The sequence below is a fragment of the Oncorhynchus kisutch genome, linkage group LG22, assembly GCF_002021735.2.
Source record: "Oncorhynchus kisutch isolate 150728-3 linkage group LG22, Okis_V2, whole genome shotgun sequence".
Classification (NCBI taxonomy): domain Eukaryota; kingdom Metazoa; phylum Chordata; class Actinopteri; order Salmoniformes; family Salmonidae; genus Oncorhynchus; species Oncorhynchus kisutch.
In genome coordinates this window covers 51,278,476-51,296,563 of record NC_034195.2, presented here as the reverse complement: position 1 = coordinate 51,296,563, position 18,088 = coordinate 51,278,476, and the positions used below count along the sequence as shown (strand labels likewise).

The window sequence follows — 18,088 nt, the reverse complement described above, 5'->3', positions numbered from 1 at the left end:
ATGCTGTCCTCCCACTAGAGTCTGTGATGCTGTCCTCCCACTAGAGGCTGTGATGCTGTCCTCCACTAGAGGCTTTGATGCTGTCCTCCCACTAGAAAATGTGATGCTGTCCTCCCACTAGAGGCTGTGATACTGTCTTCCCACTAGAGGCTGTGATGCTGTCCTCCCGCTAGAGGCTGTGATGCTGTCCTCCTGCTAGAGGCTGTGATGCTGTCCTCCCATTAGAGACAGGAAGTTGAATTATTCAGCCGTGCTAACCCCCAGGAAGTTGAATGATTCATCCGTGCTAACCCACAGGAAGTTGAAGGATTCAGCCGTGCTAACCCACAGGAAGTTGAAGGATTCAGCCGTGCTAACCCACAGGAACTTGAAGGATTCAGCCGTGCTAACCCACAGGAAGTTGAAGGATTCAGCCGTGCTAACCCCCAGGAAGTTGAATGATTCCGTGGGGTCCGAGGGGTAGTGTGGGCGTTTTCTGAAGTCAACCATCTCCACTGTTTTGTATGTGTTGAGTTTCAGGTTATTTTGACTGCACCAGGCCACTAGTCGGTCGACCTCTCCATTGTGTTCCCATGCATAATAGAGAGATATACTGAGTATAAAAAACATTAGGGACGCCTGCTCTTTCCATGACTAGAGGTGAGAGCATGAATATAGTATAATGATCCTTGGTGTAGAGTGACTAGAGGTGAGAGCATGCATCTAGTTGATGATCCCTGGTGTAGAGTGAGTAGAGGTGAGAGCATGAATCTAGTTGATGATCCCTGGTGTAGAGTGACTAGAGGTGAGAGCATGAATCTAGTATAATGATCCCTGGTGTAGAGTGACTAGAGGTGAGAGCATGAATCTAGTATAATGATCCCTGGTGTAGAGTGACTAGAGGTGAGAGCATGAATCTAGTTGATGATCCCTGGTGTAGAGTGACTAGAGGTGAGAGCATGAATCTAGTATTATCATCCCTGGTGTAGAGTGACTAGAGGTGAGAGCATGAATCTAGTATAATAATCCCTGGTGTAGAGTGACTAGAGGTGAGAGCATGAATCTAGTATTATGATCCCTGGTGTAGAGTGACTAGAGGTGAGATCATGAATCTAGTTGATGATCCCTGGTGTAGAGTGACTAGAGGTGAGAGCATGAATCTAGTATAATGATCCCTGGTGTAGAGTGACTAGAGGTGAGAGCATGAATATAGTATAATGATCCCTGGTATAGAGTGACTAGAGGTGAGAGCATGAATCTAGTTGATGATCCCTGGTGTAGAGTGACTAGAGGTGAGAGCATGAATCTAGTTGATGATCCCTGGTGTAGAGTGACTAGAGGTGAGAGCATGAATCTAGTATAATGATCCCTGGTGTAGAGTGACTAGAGGTGAGAGCATGAATATAGTATAATGATCCCTGGTATAGAGTGACTAGAGATGAGAGCATGAATCTAGTTGATGATCCCTGGTGTAGAGTGACTAGAGGTGAGAGCATGAATCTAGTATTATGATCCCGGGTGTAGAGTGACTAGAGGTGAGAGCATGAATCTAGTTGATGATCCCTGGTGTAGAGTGACTAGAGGTGAGAGCATGAATCTAGTATTATGATCCCTGGTGTAGAGTGACTAGAGGTGAGAGCATGAATCTAGTATTATGATCCCTGGTGTAGAGTGACTAGAGGTGAGAGCATGAATCTAGTATTATGATCCCTGGTGTAGAGTGACTAGAGGTGAGAGCATGAATCTAGTATTATGATCCCTGGTGTAGAGTGACTAGAGGTGAGAGCATGAATCTAGTATAATGATCCCTGGTGTAGAGTGACTAGAGGTGAGAGCATGAATCTAGTTGATGATCCCTGGTGTAGAGTGACTAGAGGTGAGAGCATGAATCTAGTTGATGATCCCTGGTGTAGAGTGACTAGAGGTGAGATCATGAATCTAGTATTATGATCCCTGGTGTAGAGTGACTAGAGGTGAGAGCATGAATCTAGTTGATGATCCCTGGTGTAGAGTGACTAGAGGTGAGAGCATGAATCTAGTATAATGATCCCTGGTGTAGAGTGACTAGAGGTGAGAGCATGAATCTAGTATTATGATCCCTGGTGTAGAGTGACTAGAGGTGAGAGCATGAATCTAGTTGATGATCCCTGGTGTAGAGTGACTAGAGGTGAGAGCATGAATCTAGTTGATGATCCCTGGTGTAGAGTGACTAGAGGTGAGAGCATGAATCTAGTATTATGATCCCTGGTATAGAGTGACTAGAGGTGAGAGCATGAATCTAGTATTATGATCCCTGGTGTAGAGTGACTAGAGGTGAGAGCATGAATCTAGTATTATGATCCCTGGTGTAGAGTGACTAGAGGTGAGAGCATGAATATAGTATAATGATCCCTGGTGTAGAGTGACTAGAGGTGAGAGCATGAATCTAGTATTATGATCCCTGGTGTAGAGTGACTAGAGGTGAGAGCATGAATCTAGTTGATGATCCCTGGTGTAGAGTGACTAGAGGTGAGATCATGAATCTAGTATTATGATCCCTGGTATAGAGTGACTAGAGGTGAGAGCATGAATCTAGTATTATGATCCCTGGTATAGAGTGACTAGAGGTGAGAGCATGAATCTAGTATTATGATCCCTGGTGTAGAGTGACTAGAGGTGAGAGCATGAATCTAGTATTATGATCCCTGGTGTAGCATAAAGAGTCCGAAATATATTTTTCCCAGCTTCACGTGTTGCTTCCTGTTTGTCTGGAAGTCAGTGATCCATCTTGACAGATGCAGCTGGACACGTTCAACTGAGAGAGTTTGTGTTGTAGCAGTTCCCCGGGATGATGGTATTAAATGCAGAGCTGTAGTCCACAAACGATAACCTTGGAAATGCGTCTTTGGGTTATGGAGGTGTTTGAAGATGTAGTGCAGATAACGTGACATCAAACACACCCAACACCTTTTGAACAGCAGCAGGTCATATACTGACGTACAGTATGATTGTGTCCCAAATGGCACCCTATTCCCTACATAATGCTCTATGGACCCTGGTCAAAAGTAGGGCGCTATGAAAGGAATATGGTGACATGGAAACCTACTACAGTGCCTTCGGGAAGTATTCACAGCCTGTTTTTCACACATTTTGTTGAGTTACAGCCTGAATTTAAAATGAATTAAATTGAGATTTTTTTTGTTTTGTCGCTTGGCCTACACACAATATCCCATAATGTCAAATAGGAATTATGTCTTTAAAAATGTGTACTAATTCATCAAAAATGAAAAGCTTAAATGTCTTGAGTCAATGAGTATTCAATCCTTTTGTTATGGCAAGCATAAATAAGTAAACATTTGCTTAACAAGTCACATAAGAAGTTACTTGCACTCTGTGTGCAATGATAGTGTTTAACCAGATTTTTGAATGACTACCTAATTTCTGTACCCACACATGAAGTCCACACATGAAGTTATCTGTAAGGTCCCTCAGTCGAGCAGTGAATTCAAACAGAAACACCAGGGAGGTTTTCCAATGCCTCGCAAAAAGGGCACCTATTGGATGGGTACATTTTTTTAAAAAGCAGACATGGTGAAGTTATTAATTACACTTTAGATGGTGTATCAATACACCCAGTCACTACAAAGATACAGGCATCCTTCCCAACTCAGTTGCCGGAAGGAAACTGCTCAGGGATTTTTTTATTTTATTTTTTTATTTCACCTTTATTTAACCAGGTAGGCTAGTTGAGAACACCTTTATTTAACCAGGTAGGCTAGTTGAGAACACCTTTATTTAACCAGGTAGGCTAGTTGAGAACAAGTTCTCATTTGCAACTGCGACCTGGCCAAGATAAAGCATAGCAGTGTGAGCAGACAACAAAGAGTTACACATGGAGTAAACAATTAACAAGTCAATAACACAGTAGAAACCAAAGGGGGAGTCTATATACAATGTGTGCAAAAGGCATGAGGAGGTAGGCAAATAATTACAATTTTGCAGATTAACACTGGAGTGATGAATGATCAGATGGTCATGTACAGGTAGAGATATTGGTGTGCAAAAGAGCAGAAAAGTAAATAAATAAAAACAGTATGGGGATGAGGTAGGTGAAAAAGGGTGGGCTATTTACCAATAGACTATTTCACCATGAGGCCAATGTTGACTTTCAAACAGTTAGTAAACTTTGTGATTTTGAAGCCCTTTATCTACTTCCCCAGGGTCAAAGGAACTCTTGGATACCAGTTTTATGTGTCTGTGTCCAGAATGAAGGAAGTTAGAGGTAGTTCCGTGAGCCAATGCTAAGTAGCGTTAGCGCAATGACTGGAAGTCTTTAGGTATATGCTAGCACTCTTCATATTTTCAAGCATGGTGGTGGCTGCATCATGTTATGGGTATGCTTGTCATCAGCAGAAACGGAATAAAGGTAAGCACAGGCAAAATCCTAGAGGAAAACCTGGTTCAGTCTGCTTTCCAACAGACACTAGGATACAAATGTACCTTTCAGCAGGACAATAACCTGAAACACAAGGACAAATATACACTGCAGTTGCTTCTCAAGACATCATTGAGTGGCGTAGTTACAGTTTTCACTTAAATCGGCTAGAAAATCTATGTTAAGACTTGAGAATGTCTGTCTAGCAATGATCAACAACTAACTTGACGGAGCTTGAAGAATTTTAAAAATAATAACGTGCAAATATTGTACAATCCAGGTGTCCAAAGCTCTTAGAGACTTACCCAGAAAGACAAAGATGATTCGAACATTATTGACCAAGGGGTTGAATACTTATTTGATCAAGATATATTAGTGTTTTATTTTTTTTTTTTTTTATTTACAAATATTTCAAATCTTTTTTCCACTGACAAGAGTATTTTGTGTAGATCGTTGACAGGAAATGACACATGCATTTTAATGTAAAAAAAAAAGAAAAAAGTAGGAAAAGTATTGTAAATAGTTGAAGGCTGTTTATAGTCACGGGTCTATATGTATCTACATAAAGACCTAGCCCTAGATGAGCCACTCACTGCATCTACTGGTGGCCAAGATAGGAATGTAACAACAAATGTATGTAAATGACAGATGAGATTTAATCCCCAGTTTATTCCATTAGATTAGTCTAATAAGTGGGGTATTGCATATCAATAGAGAAGGCTGTTAATATCACAGTGGGACTTTAAAAAGTACTATTCATTTTATAAGAATATGTATTCCTTTTATATCAATGATTTTCTGAGCCTAGATTCAGCCATAATCTAATGAACAGTATCTAGCCACTATAAAGAGAGGGCTGAGGCTATATTATAGGATCATTACAGTTTGAAATCTCATTTGCTGCACTTTGGTGCCTTATCTCCTGTGGCTCCGCCTAACCCAGGTAGGTATGTGTGAATACGAGTGTTGGTGAATAAATCAGAGGAGAGCCCGGAGGGGGAGGAAGGTTGGAGAGGAGGCGGAGGGATGGAGAGAGAGAAAGAGGCTGAGAGAGAGAGAAGGATGGAGAGCAGAACAGGCTGGAGGAAACAGATATATCCTGGAGCCAGGCCTCTCAGTGGGAGCTGCAGGACAGCCAGCTTTCTTCCTTCTTCCTGTTCGGTATGGTATTGTACCAACTAGAGGCCACACAGAGTTCAGCTACCGCAACATCTCAGCCTCGGTCTGCATACAAACTACTCAAAGAAAGTCTCAACCTTCTCTCTTTCTCTCTCTCCACTTTCTCTCCACTTTCACTTTTTTCATTTTCTTTCTTTCTTTCTCTCAAACCTCTCTCCATAACGCACCCTGTAACATGGTTGTGTTGCAATGCGGAGCCCCTGACCTTGTTGTTGTTTTGCATAACTGTCTTGGTTTGAATTGTGTTTGTTTATTTGGTTGTTCAATGATTCATGTGTGGAGACTAGAGCAACAGCCCCTGTAGGGCTGGATGTAGTAGAGGGTGTTAGCATCTAGGCTTCCTGTAGCTTATGCCTCACAGAAAACACACACACACACTATGGTCTCTCAGCTGAACATAATAAGGCTTAGTGAGAGTTATTTCTCTGCTGGAGTTTCATCAATGGACAGATGCTAATCTCTTCCTCCCTGTCACTGGGTCCTGTTGTTCTCTTCTGACTAGATAATTATTAATTTTTTTGTACCTTTATTTAACTAGGCAAGTCAGTTATTTTCATTCCTATTTTCAATGACGGCCTAGGAACAGTGGGTTAATTGCCTGTTCAGGGGCAGAATGACATATTTGTACCTTGTCAGCTCGGGGATTTGAACTTGCAACCTTTCGGTTGCAACCACTAGGCTACCCTGCCGCCAGTACTGTTGCTACCTTGTTTATATGGTGACAATCACAGCATCCCTCTCTTTCTCCTGGTGTTCCTCTCAGCTATGTACATGTTGTGTCAGGATGTTTTGTTTTTGTAGAAGTTTGTTATTAGCCTGGTTCCCACGTCTGTTTGTGCTGTAAAGCTAACCGTTCATTGGGACACAAGGTGACACAAAGAGATGTGGGACCAGTCTAGAGTTGCGTAGATTCTGTGATGGGGGATGGAAAACGGGGTTCAACTTGTCACATGAAGTCATGTAATACATCATGTAAGCTCTCTAATTCTCATTTTGCTATGAAAAGTCTCAAAAGACATTTCAAACATGTAGGTAGTTTCAAACATCCTAGATAGTTTGAACTAGATCTGTCCTTACCGTAATGACCTAATCCTCCTGTTCAGGAAGAGGTCTGTCCTTACCTTAATGACCTAATCCTCCTGTTCGGGAAGAGGTCTATCCTTACCTTAATGACTTAATCCTCCTGTTCAGGAAGAGGTCTATCCTTACCTTAATGACTTAATCCTCCTGTTCAGGAAGAGGTCTATCCTTACCTTAATGACCTAATCCTCCTGTTTGGGAAGAGGTCTATCCTTACCTTAATGACCTAATCCTCCTGTTCGGGAAGAGGTCTATCCTTACCTTAATGACCTAATCCTCCTGTTCAGGAAGAGGTCTATCCTTAATGACCTAATCCTCCTGTTCAGGAAGAGGTCTGTCCTTACCTTAATGACCTAATCCTCCTGTTCAGGAAGAGGTCTATCCTTAATGACCTAATCCGCCTGTTCGGGAAGAGGTCTGTCCTTACCTTAATGACCTAATCCTCCTGTTCGGGAAGAGGTCTGTCCTTACCTTAATGACCTAATCCTCCTGTTCAGGAAGAGGTCTATCCTTAATGACCTAATCCTCCTGTTCAGGAAGAGGTCTGTCCTTAATGACCTAATCCTCCTGTTCAGGAAGAGGTCTATCCTTACCTTAATGACCTAATCCTCCTGTTCAGGAAGAGGTCTGTCCTTACCTTAATGACCTAATCCTCATGTTCAGGAAGAGGTCTGTCCTTACCTTAATGACGTAATCCTCCTGTCCAGGAAGAGGTCTATCCTTAATGACCTAATCCTCCTGTTTGGGAAGAGGTCTATCCTTAATGACCTAATCCTCCTGTTCAGGAAGAGGTCTATCCTTAATGACCTAATCCTCCTGTTCAGGAAGAGGTCTATCCTTACCTTAATGACTTAATCCTCCTGTTGAGGAAGAGGTCTATCCTTAATGACCTAATCCTCCTGTTTGGGAAGAGGTCTATCCTTACCTTAATGACCTAATCCTCCTGTTTGGGAAGAGGTCTATCCTTAATGACCTAATCCTCCTGTTCAGGAAGAGGTCTATCCTTACTTTAGTGACCTAATCCTCCTGTCCAGGAAGAGGTCTATCCTTAATGACCTAATCCTCCTGTTTGGGAAGAGGTCTATCCTTAATGACCTAATCCTCCTGTTCAGGAAGAGGTCTATCCTTAATGACCTAATCCTCCTGTTCAGGAAGAGGTCTATCCTTACCTTAATGACCTAATCCTCCTGTTCAGGAAGAGGTCTATCCTTAATGACCTAATCCTCCTGTTCAGGAAGAGGTCTATCCTTACCTTAATGACTTAATCCTCCTGTTCAGGAAGAGGTCTATCCTTAATGACCTAATCCTCCTGTTCAGGAAGAGGTCTATCCTTAATGACCTAATCCTCCTGTTCAGGAAGAGGTCTATCCTTAATGACCTAATCCTCCTGTTCAGGAAGAGGTCTATCCTTAATGACCTAATCCTCCTGTTCAGGAAGAGGTCTATCCTTAATGACCTAATCCTCCTGTTCAGGAAGAGATCTATCCTTACCTTAATGACCTAATCCTCCACTTTGGGAAGAGGTCTATCCTTAATGACCTAATCCTCCTGTTCAGGAAGAGGTCTATCCTTAATGACCTAATCCTCCTGTTCAGGAAGAGGTCTATCCTTACCTTAATGACCCAATCCTCCTGTTCAGGAAGAGGTCTATCCTTACCTTAATGACCTAATCCTCCTGTTTGGGAAGAGGTCTATCCTTAATGACATAATCCTCCTGTTCAGGAAGAGGTCTATCCTTAATGACCTAATCCTCCTGTTCAGGAAGAGGTCTATCCTTACCTTAATGACTTAATCCTCCTGTTGAGGAAGAGGTCTATCCTTACCTTAATGACTTAATCCTCCTGTTGAGGAAGAGGTCTATCCTTACCTTAATGACTTAATCCTCCTGTTGAGGAAGAGGTCTATCCTTACCTTAATGACTTAATCCTCCTGTTGAGGAAGAGGTCTATCCTTACCTTAATGACTTAATCCTCCTGTTCAGAAAGAGGTCTATCCTTACCTTAATTACTTAATCCTCCTGTTGAGGAAGAGGTATATCCTTAATGACTTAATCCTCCTGTTCAGGAAGAGGTCTATCCTTACCTTAATGACTTAATCCTCCTGTTGAGGAAGAGGTCTATCCTTAATGACCTAATCCTCCTGTTCAGGAAGAGGTCTATCCTTAATGACCTAATCGTCCTGTTGAGGAAGAGGTCTATCCTTAATGACTTAATCCTCCTGTTGAGGAAGAGGTCTATCCTTAATGACCTAATCCTCCTGTTCAGGAAGAGGTCTATCCTTAATGACCTAATCCTCCTGTTGAGGAAGAGGTCTATCCTTAATGACCTAATCCTCCTGTTCAGGAAGAGGTCTATCCTTAATGACCTAATCCTCCTGTTGAGGAAGAGGTCTATCCTTAATGACCTAATCCTCCTGTTCAGGAAGAGGTCTATCCTTAATGACCTAATCCTCCTGTTGGTGAAGAGGTCTATCCTTAATGACCTAATCCTCCTGTTGAGGAAGAGGTCTATCCTTAATGACCTAATCCTCCTGTTGAGGAAGAGGTCTATCCTTAATGACCTAATCCTCCTGTTCAGGAAGAGGTCTATCCTTACCTTAATGACTTAATCCTCCTGTTGAGGAAGAGGTCTATCCTTAATGACCTAATCCTCCTGTTTGGGAAGAGGTCTATCCTTACCTTAATGACCTAATCCTCCTGTTTGGGAAGAGGTCTATCCTTAATGACCTAATCCTCCTGTTCAGGAAGAGGTCTATCCTTACTTTAGTGACCTAATCCTCCTGTCCAGGAAGAGGTCTATCCTTAATGACCTAATCCTCCTGTTTGGGAAGAGGTCTATCCTTAATGACCTAATCCTCCTGTTCAGGAAGAGGTCTACCCTTACCTTAATGACTTAATCCTCCTGTTGAGGAAGAGGGATCTATTTCACAGCAGCAGTAGCTGCCGCATACATAACAAACTTTTGAAGGATGTGAAACGAGGTTCTGCATATCATGTTTAGTGTCCTGTTTGTTTTTGTTTCCTCCAGATGAGAAAGAGGAGGGTATTCTCGGCAGCATCCTCCTGCCTAGCTTTCGAATATCTATGCTGTCTGTCGACGACCACATCAACAGAAAATATGCCTTCAAGGTCAGTACTCACTACTTGTTTTCATCCTTTTGGGGGGGGGGGGGGGGGGGGGGGGGGGCTACAGTAGTTGATGCTTTATATTTGATGTCTGAGAGTCCAGAGCTATGAGGAAACAAGTGAGAGATGCATTAGACGGTAGAAAAGGCCAGTTGGTTCGATTTCTCTGCGAGTGGTCTGAGTGTGGGGCCTAATTGGACGAGCCTAATGGGAGGGATATGTAACCTGAAAACTATCTGTTATTGGCAGGGAGGTTTGAAACTCTTTTTTTTTATTGGTCTGTTAACTTATACCGCCTGGTGATATTGCCAGGCTAGCCAAAACTCCATCCCACCAAAACGGGCTGCAATTTCAGACTTTTCAAACCGCTCTTACACAAAAATGGCATTATCATAATTTTCACAATATATACTGAGTTTCCAAAACATTAAGAACACCTTCCTAATATTTAGTTGCACATCCCCCTTTTTGCCTGTAGAACAGTCTTTACTCGGTCCTCCCGAATGGCCCAGCAGTCTAAGGCACTTGAGGCGTCACTGCAGAACTATGTTCGATCCCAGGCTGTGTCACAGCCGGCCGTGCCCAGGAGACCCATGAGGCGGTGCACAATTGGCACGGTGTTGTCCGGGTTAGGGGAGGGTTTGGCCGGCCGGAATATCCTTGTCCCATCTCACTCTAGCGACTCCTTGTGGCGGGCTGGGCGTCTGCAAGCTGTCTTCCGGTCGCCAGCTGGACTGTTAAGCGAGCAGTGTGTCAAGAAGAAATGCGGCTTGGCAGGGTCGTGTTTCAGAGGACGCATGGCTCTCGACCTTTGCCTCTCCTGAGTCCGTAGGGGAGTTGCAGCGATGGGACAAGACTGTAACTACCAATTGGATACCACGGAATTGGGGAGAAAAAGGTGTAGAAATGTTTTGTCAGGGCATGGACTCTAAAAGGTGTCGAAAGCATTCCACAGGGATACTGGCCCATGTTGACTCCAATGCTTCCCGCAGTTGTATCAAGTTGTCTGGATGTCCTTTGGTTGGTGGAACATTCTTGATACACACAGGAAACCCAGCAGCTTTGCAGTTCTTGACACAAACCGGTGGGCCTGGCACCTACGACCATACCCTGTTCAAAAGCACTTCAATCTTTTGTCTTGCCCATTCACCCTCTGAATGGCACAATTGAGACAATCCATGTCTCAATTGTCTCAAGGCTTAAAAATAATTATTTAACCTGTCTCCTCCCCTTCATCCCCTTCATCTACACTAATTAAGTGGATTTAACAGGTGACATCAACAAGAGATCATAGTTATCACCTTGATTCACCTGGTCAGTCTGTCATGGAAAGAGGTGCTCTTTATGTTTTGTACACTCAGTGTATATAAAACACAGGCAAATGTAGTTTTTGACTGCACTGGGCCTTTAAGCATTGTTATTAAGCTAAGAGTTGAGTTTGGGTTGCAAAGGGAGGAAACACAGGGCATACGGATAGTATTTAGACCCCATGACTTTTCCCCCATTTTGTTACTTTACAGCCTTAAGTCTAAAATGGATTAAATGTCCCCTCCCGCCTCCTCAATCTACACACAATACCACATAATGACCTCCCTGACCAAGGCCCTTCTCCAACGACTGCTCAGTTTGGCCGGGCGGCCAGCTCTAGGAAGATTGTTGATGGTTCCAAACTTCTTCCATTTAAGAATGATTTAAGAAGGATGGACGCCGCTGGGTTCCCGGGAACCTGCAATGCTGCAGAAATGTTTTGGTACCCTTCCCCAGAACTGTGCCTCGACACAATCCTGTCTCGGCGTTCTACTGACAATTATTTCGACCTTCTTTCGACCTCATGGCTTGGTTTTTGCTCTGACATGTCAACTGTGGGACCTTATATAGACAGGTGTGTGTCTTTCCAAATCACGTCCAATCAATTGAATTTACCACAGGTGGACTCCAATCAAGTTGTAGTAACATCTCAAGGATGATCAATGGAATCAGGATGCACTTGTGCTCAATTTCAGGTCTCATAGCAAAGGGTCTGAATACTTTGCGAATGCACTGTATTTCTGAAAACCTTCAGAGATTACCAGTGAATTGCCAGTATTTTGGTATCTTTCAAGGATTTTATGTACTCTAATACAAAACCATCTAGTGTCCCTTTTGGGTACTTCAGATTATCACAAGTATCTGTAATTATCTCTGGCCTTGTCACATGTAAAATATATGAAATAGTTCAATAAGATTAAAACATTTTTTTTTTTTTACTAAAAGAAATAGAATGACAAATCTATAAAACATTATCCTAAATATGAATGAATAAGTGAATACCGTTCTTATTTTAATGTCGTTGTTTCATCATGAAAATCCTTTAAATTTGTTTTACACGTTTTATTTATTTTTATTTATTTTTTATTTTATTTATTTATTTTATTTATTTATTTTTATTTTTTATTTATTTATTTATTTAGTTAATTTTTTGTTTATTTATTTTCAATATGTATTTGTTGTCAAATGTTTTTTCAAGACTGGTGGCGGTTGTGACGAGCTGCAAGAGCTAATATATAAAAACAAATGCCATTGTTGAGTAAACGCTAATATTTCATTAATTAGGCTATTTTCTCTTGAACCATATGGTCTATCCACTAGAAACTCAAGGACAATAAAACATGAATACTACATATTAATAAAACATGGTTTAAGTTATTCAAGTATAAATTACCAAAAGTTCCGATAGATTGCCATCGATTTTCTGTTAATTACCAAAAAAATGACTGAAGATTCTGGTAACTTTAGTAAATTACCGGTAGTTTTGCAACCCTCGTCTGGGTCAAAGAGAGGAAAAATAAGGCTTGTTTTTGGCATGTACCGCTACTGCTTTAAGCATTGTTAGTAAGCAGCAGAAGCTACAGCATAACGTTTCGCTCCAATAGCCTCTTGAGTCCTGCGGCAACCAGTTGTATTTCATTTAATGGCGTCTCTCTCAGTGGCTTTTTCTCTGGTCTGGTTCCTTTACAAAGCCAGAGGGAGGGAGAGACGAGGGTTTCGGCTCAGCCCTGCCAAGCAGCACAGCCACACACAGACGCCCAGGAGTCTGCCCAAGCTTGGTCTCTCGAACCAACCACACAGACTCAAGTTTCCATTTCCTCAGAGAGAGAGAGAAGGGGGCGAGAGCGAGTTGAGGGAGAGGAGGAAGAAACAGAGCTCTGCATGATTCCTGTAGCTCTATCATAATTATAGAAGCATTTCACATAACGCAAAGGGAAATGTAATGAGGATAACTCGGCTGTATGCCAGTCATGTTAAAAGGGTGCTAATTAGATTTTCACAGGTTAAAACTTTTCACACTTGAATTGGCAAATTCCTTCTTCAATTCACATGTGAAAAGGTGGTGTTAACATGTGAACTTTATATTGGATACATGTGAACAATATATGTAGTCACATATAGTGTCTCACATATATAGTAGACACATATAGTGTCTCACATATAGTAGACACATATAGTGTCTCTTGTGTTTTCACATGGTCAAACTGCAAATTACACATGTGAATATGCAGTTGACATGTGAGGTGAAAACACGTTACTCTCCTCATGTAACGGCGTTCTGCGTTTGTTGAAGGAGACCGAAATGCAGCGTAGTGGTTACTCATGATTTTAATGAATGAAAGTGACGATACATGAAATAACTAATGAATACAACAAAAAAAACAAACGGAACGTGAAACTTATTACAGCCTATCTGGTGAACACTACACAGAGACAGGAACAATCACCCACGAAAGACAAAGCGAAACTCAGGCTACCTAAATACGGTTCCCAATCAGAGGCAACGAGAATCACCTGACTGCTGATTGAGAACCGCCTCAGGCAGCCAAGCCTATACAACACCCCTAATCAGCCTCGATACCAAATACTACAAACCCCAATACGAAATACAATAACATAAACCCCTGTCACACCATGGCCTGACCAAAATATATAACGAAAACACAAAATACAATGACCAAGGCGTGACACCTCACATGTTAAAAGGTAGATAGCATAAACGTCACCACATGTAACATTAGAATATGCATCAAAAGTCTCAGTGCAAAGTTACACTATTATTATTATTATGATTATAAAAACTTTTTTTTTTACCAGACAAACCGGTCCCACTTCAAAGCTAGCTTCTCGTTTTTGGGCCACAATTGAGTCGTAACCCCATCCTTGTGGGTATTACCGCACTAGCTACGAATGACGTAAAAGTACTACAACACTCACTTGCTCGACTACCAAACAGGAAAAGAAGAGATGCACTTTTAATATGGTTATATGGTTTCTTCTAAGTGCATGTACATAGTCAGTTCACCAGCGTCAACACTTGGTTTGGAATGTAATTACATGTTAGCATGGCTAATAGCTAATGCTAGCCAGCTGGAACTAGCTTGGTAGCACCGGTTCTCATTTTACGTTGAGAAATAGTGCATTCTGGGTAGTTCCGAAGATATCTGGAAATAACCTAATAAATGTGTAAAAACGCTAAAACATAACTAACCAGATCGTGACAACTAAGTTACTAAGTCTTTGTGACCACATTGTGTTGTTACATTGGTGAGTAAAAACTCTCCATATTCTTGTCTCTTGTGGCGAACATGGCAGTTTCACAAGTCCCTTATTCCTCACTGACTGTTGTTACAAATTAATTTGTGGATGGCAAAGGAATGACTGCCTTTTGTTTGTCAGGCTCTGGTAAACAGGATATTGGAAAAAAAGATTACTCATTCAATGTGTTCTTGTCTGTCTCTCTCTGCTGTCTTCCACGCACACACTAACAATGCCTTGGTTTGTCTATTGTGAGCGGATCTTGAGTGAGGAGAATCGGCTGCCAGTTTACCAGTCCAAGTGTTGCACGGTAAGTCCTGATTCCATATTAGTGGCATGCACATCTTATGAGTCATGGGTTTAGATAGCCTACATGGGTGAACGGTTGTGTGGATATCCACAGCCCACTGATTCTAACGTTCTTCACCTGCTGTCAGCCAGGATTTTCTCCCCCACAATATACACCTGCTCAAGCAGGGAGGATGTAAACTAGTCACTGATGCTGTCAAAACGAATGACCAGCGCTCCTTAAGACGTACATGAAGACGTGTGTGTGTGTGTGTGTGTGTGTGTGTGTGTGTGTGTGTGTGTGTGTGTGTGTGTGTGTGTGTGTGTGTGTGTGTGTGTGTGTGTGTGTGTGTGTGTGTGTGTGTGTGTGTGTGTGTGTGTACAGTTGAAGTCGGAAGTTAACATACACCTTAGCCAAATACATTTCAACTCGGTTTTTCACAATTCCTGACATTTAATTCAAGTAAAAATTCCCGGTCAGTTAGGATCACCACTTTATTTTAAGAATGTGTAATGTCAGAATAATAGTAGAGAGAATTATTTATTTCAGCTTTTATTTCTTTCATCACATTCCCAGTGGGTCAGAAGTTTACATACACTCAATTAGTATTTGGTAGCATTGCCTTTAAATTGTTTAAATTGGGTCAAACGTTTCGGGTAGCCTTCCACATGCTTCCCACAATAAGTTGGGTGAATTTTGGCCCATTCCTCCTGACAGAGCTGGTGTAACTGAGTCAGGTTTGTAGGCCTCCTTGCTTGCACACACTTTTTCAGTTATGCCCACACATTTTCTATGAGATTGAGGTTAGGGCTTTGTGGTGGCCACTCCAATATCTTGACTTTGTTGTCCTTAAGCCATTTTGTCACAACTTTGGAAGTATGCTTGGGGTCATTGTCCATTTGGAAGACCCATTTGCGACCAAGCTTTAACTTGCTGACTGATGTCTTGAGATGTTGCTTCAATATATCCACATAATTTTCCAACCTCATGATGCCATCTATTTTGTAAAGTGCACCAGACCCTCCTGCAGCAAAGCACCCCTACAACATGATGCTGCCACCCCTGTGCTTCACAGTTGGGATGGTGTTCTTCGGCTTGCAAGCATCCCCCTTTTTCCTCCAAACATAACGATGGTCATTATGGCCAAACCGTTCTATTTTTGTTTCATAAAACCAGAGGACATTTCTCCAAAAAGTACGATCTTTGTCCCCATGTGCAAACCGTAGTCTGTTTGTTTTATGGCAGGTTTGGAGCAGTGGCTTCTTCCTTGCTGAGCGGCCTTTCAGGTTATGTCGATATAGGACTAATTTTACGGTGCATATAGACACTTTTGTACCTGTTTCCTCCAGCATCTTCACAAGGTCCTTTGCTGTTGTTCTGGGATTGATTTTCACTTTACGCACCAAAGTACATTCATCTCTAGGAGACAGAACTTGTCTCCTTCCTGAGCGGTATGACGGCTGCGTGGTCCCATGGTGTTTATACTTGCGTACTATTGTTTGTACAGATGAATGTGGTACCTTCAGGTGTTTGGAAATTGCTCCTCAGGATGAACCCGACTTGTGGAGGTCAACACATTTTTTTCTGAGGTCTTGGCTGATTTCTTTGGATTTTCCCATGACGTCAAGCATAGAGCCCCTGAGTTTGAAGGTAGGCCTTGAAATGCATCCACAGGTACACCTCCAATTGACTCAAATGATGTCAATTAGCCTATCAGAAGCTTCTAAAGCCATGACATCATTTTCTGGAATTTTCCAAGCTGTTTAAAGGCAGAGTCAATTTAGTGTATGTAAACTTCTGACCCACTGGAATTGTGATACAGTGAATTATAAGTGAAATAATCTGTCTTTAAACAATTGTTGGAAAAATGACTTGTGTCATGCACAAAGTAGATGTCCTAACCGACTTGCCAAAACTATAGTTTGTTAACAAGACATTTGTGGAGTGGTTGAAAAACAAGTTTTAATGACTCCAACCTAACTGTATGTAAACTTCCGTCTTCAACTGTATATATATATATATATATATATATATACATTGTAGAATAAATATATATATATATATATATATATACAGTAGAATAAATATATATATATATATATATATACAGTAGAATAAATATATATATATATATATATATACAGTAGAATAAATATATATATATATATATATATACAGTAGAATAAATATATATATATATATATATATATATATACAGTAGAATAAATATATATATATATATATATACAGTAGAATAAATATATATATATATATATATATATACAGTAGAATAAATATATATATATATATATATATACAGTAGAATAAATATATATATATATATACAGTAGAATAAATATATATATATATATATACAGTAGAATAAATATATATATATATATATATACAGTAGAATAAATATATATATATATATATATATATATACAGTAGAATAAATATATATATATATATATATACAGTAGAATAAATATATATATATATATATATATATACAGTAGAATAAATATATATATATATATATATATACAGTAGAATAAATATATATATATATATATATACAGTAGAATAAATATATATATATATATATATACAGTAGAATAAATATATATATATATATATATATATACAGTAGAATAAATATATATATATATATATACAATATATTTCAAAATATTTATATATACTGTATATTCGTACAAATAAAGTAAAACCCTTAACCGAGTAGGTGTGTCCAAACTTTTGACTGGTACTGTGGGTCATAACCTTCCTTCATAGTGAGGGTGCTATTGTAAAGAAAGATTGAAAGGAGAGGGAATTTCCACCCCAGTCCAAACGGACTGATCTGACTACAATGTTGGCTTTTGAAACTCGATGAAGTCAGGCTATAAGACACCACATCCCAGTTGAGTCAACTAACCGGCTGTGTTCTCTCTCTTCCTCTTCCAGGTAACCCTCTCTCCTCTTGGCAGGCGACTCATCCCAACATGCGGACCTACTACTTCTGCACAGACGCAGCCAAAGACATGGAGTCTTGGATGAAGGTGATGACAGATGCTGCCCTGGTGCACTCTGAGCCTATCAGGAGGTTTGTATTCAATCACTCAATCAATCAAACAGACGTTTAGCCTATCAGGAGGTTTGTATTCAAAGAACTGGAGTCTTGGATGAAGGTGATGACAGATGCTGCCCTGGTGCACTCTGAGCCTATCAGGAGGTTTGTATTCAAAGAAATGGAGTCTTGGATGAAGGTGATGACAGATGCTGCCCTGGTGCACTCTGAGCCTATCAGGAGGTTTGTATTCAAAGAAATGGAGTCTTGGATGAAGGTGATGACAGATGCTGCCCTGGTGCACTCTGAGCCTATCAGGAGGTTTGTATTCAAAGAAATGGAGTCTTGGATGAAGGTGATGACAGATGCTGCCCTGGTGCAACCTGA

At 40.9% G+C, this 18,088-nt stretch overlaps 1 protein-coding gene across 1 annotated transcript in view; it reads left to right on the top strand.

The window, feature by feature from the left end:
* The window catches only part of LOC109875732 (pleckstrin homology domain-containing family A member 5), a 248,062-nt gene that overhangs the window by 178,511 nt on the left and 51,463 nt on the right, over positions 1–18,088 (top strand). The window contains 2 exon segments of the mRNA XM_031802191.1: positions 9,679–9,779; positions 17,622–17,737. Coding sequence (XP_031658051.1) covers positions 9,679–9,779; positions 17,622–17,737 — 217 coding nt within the window.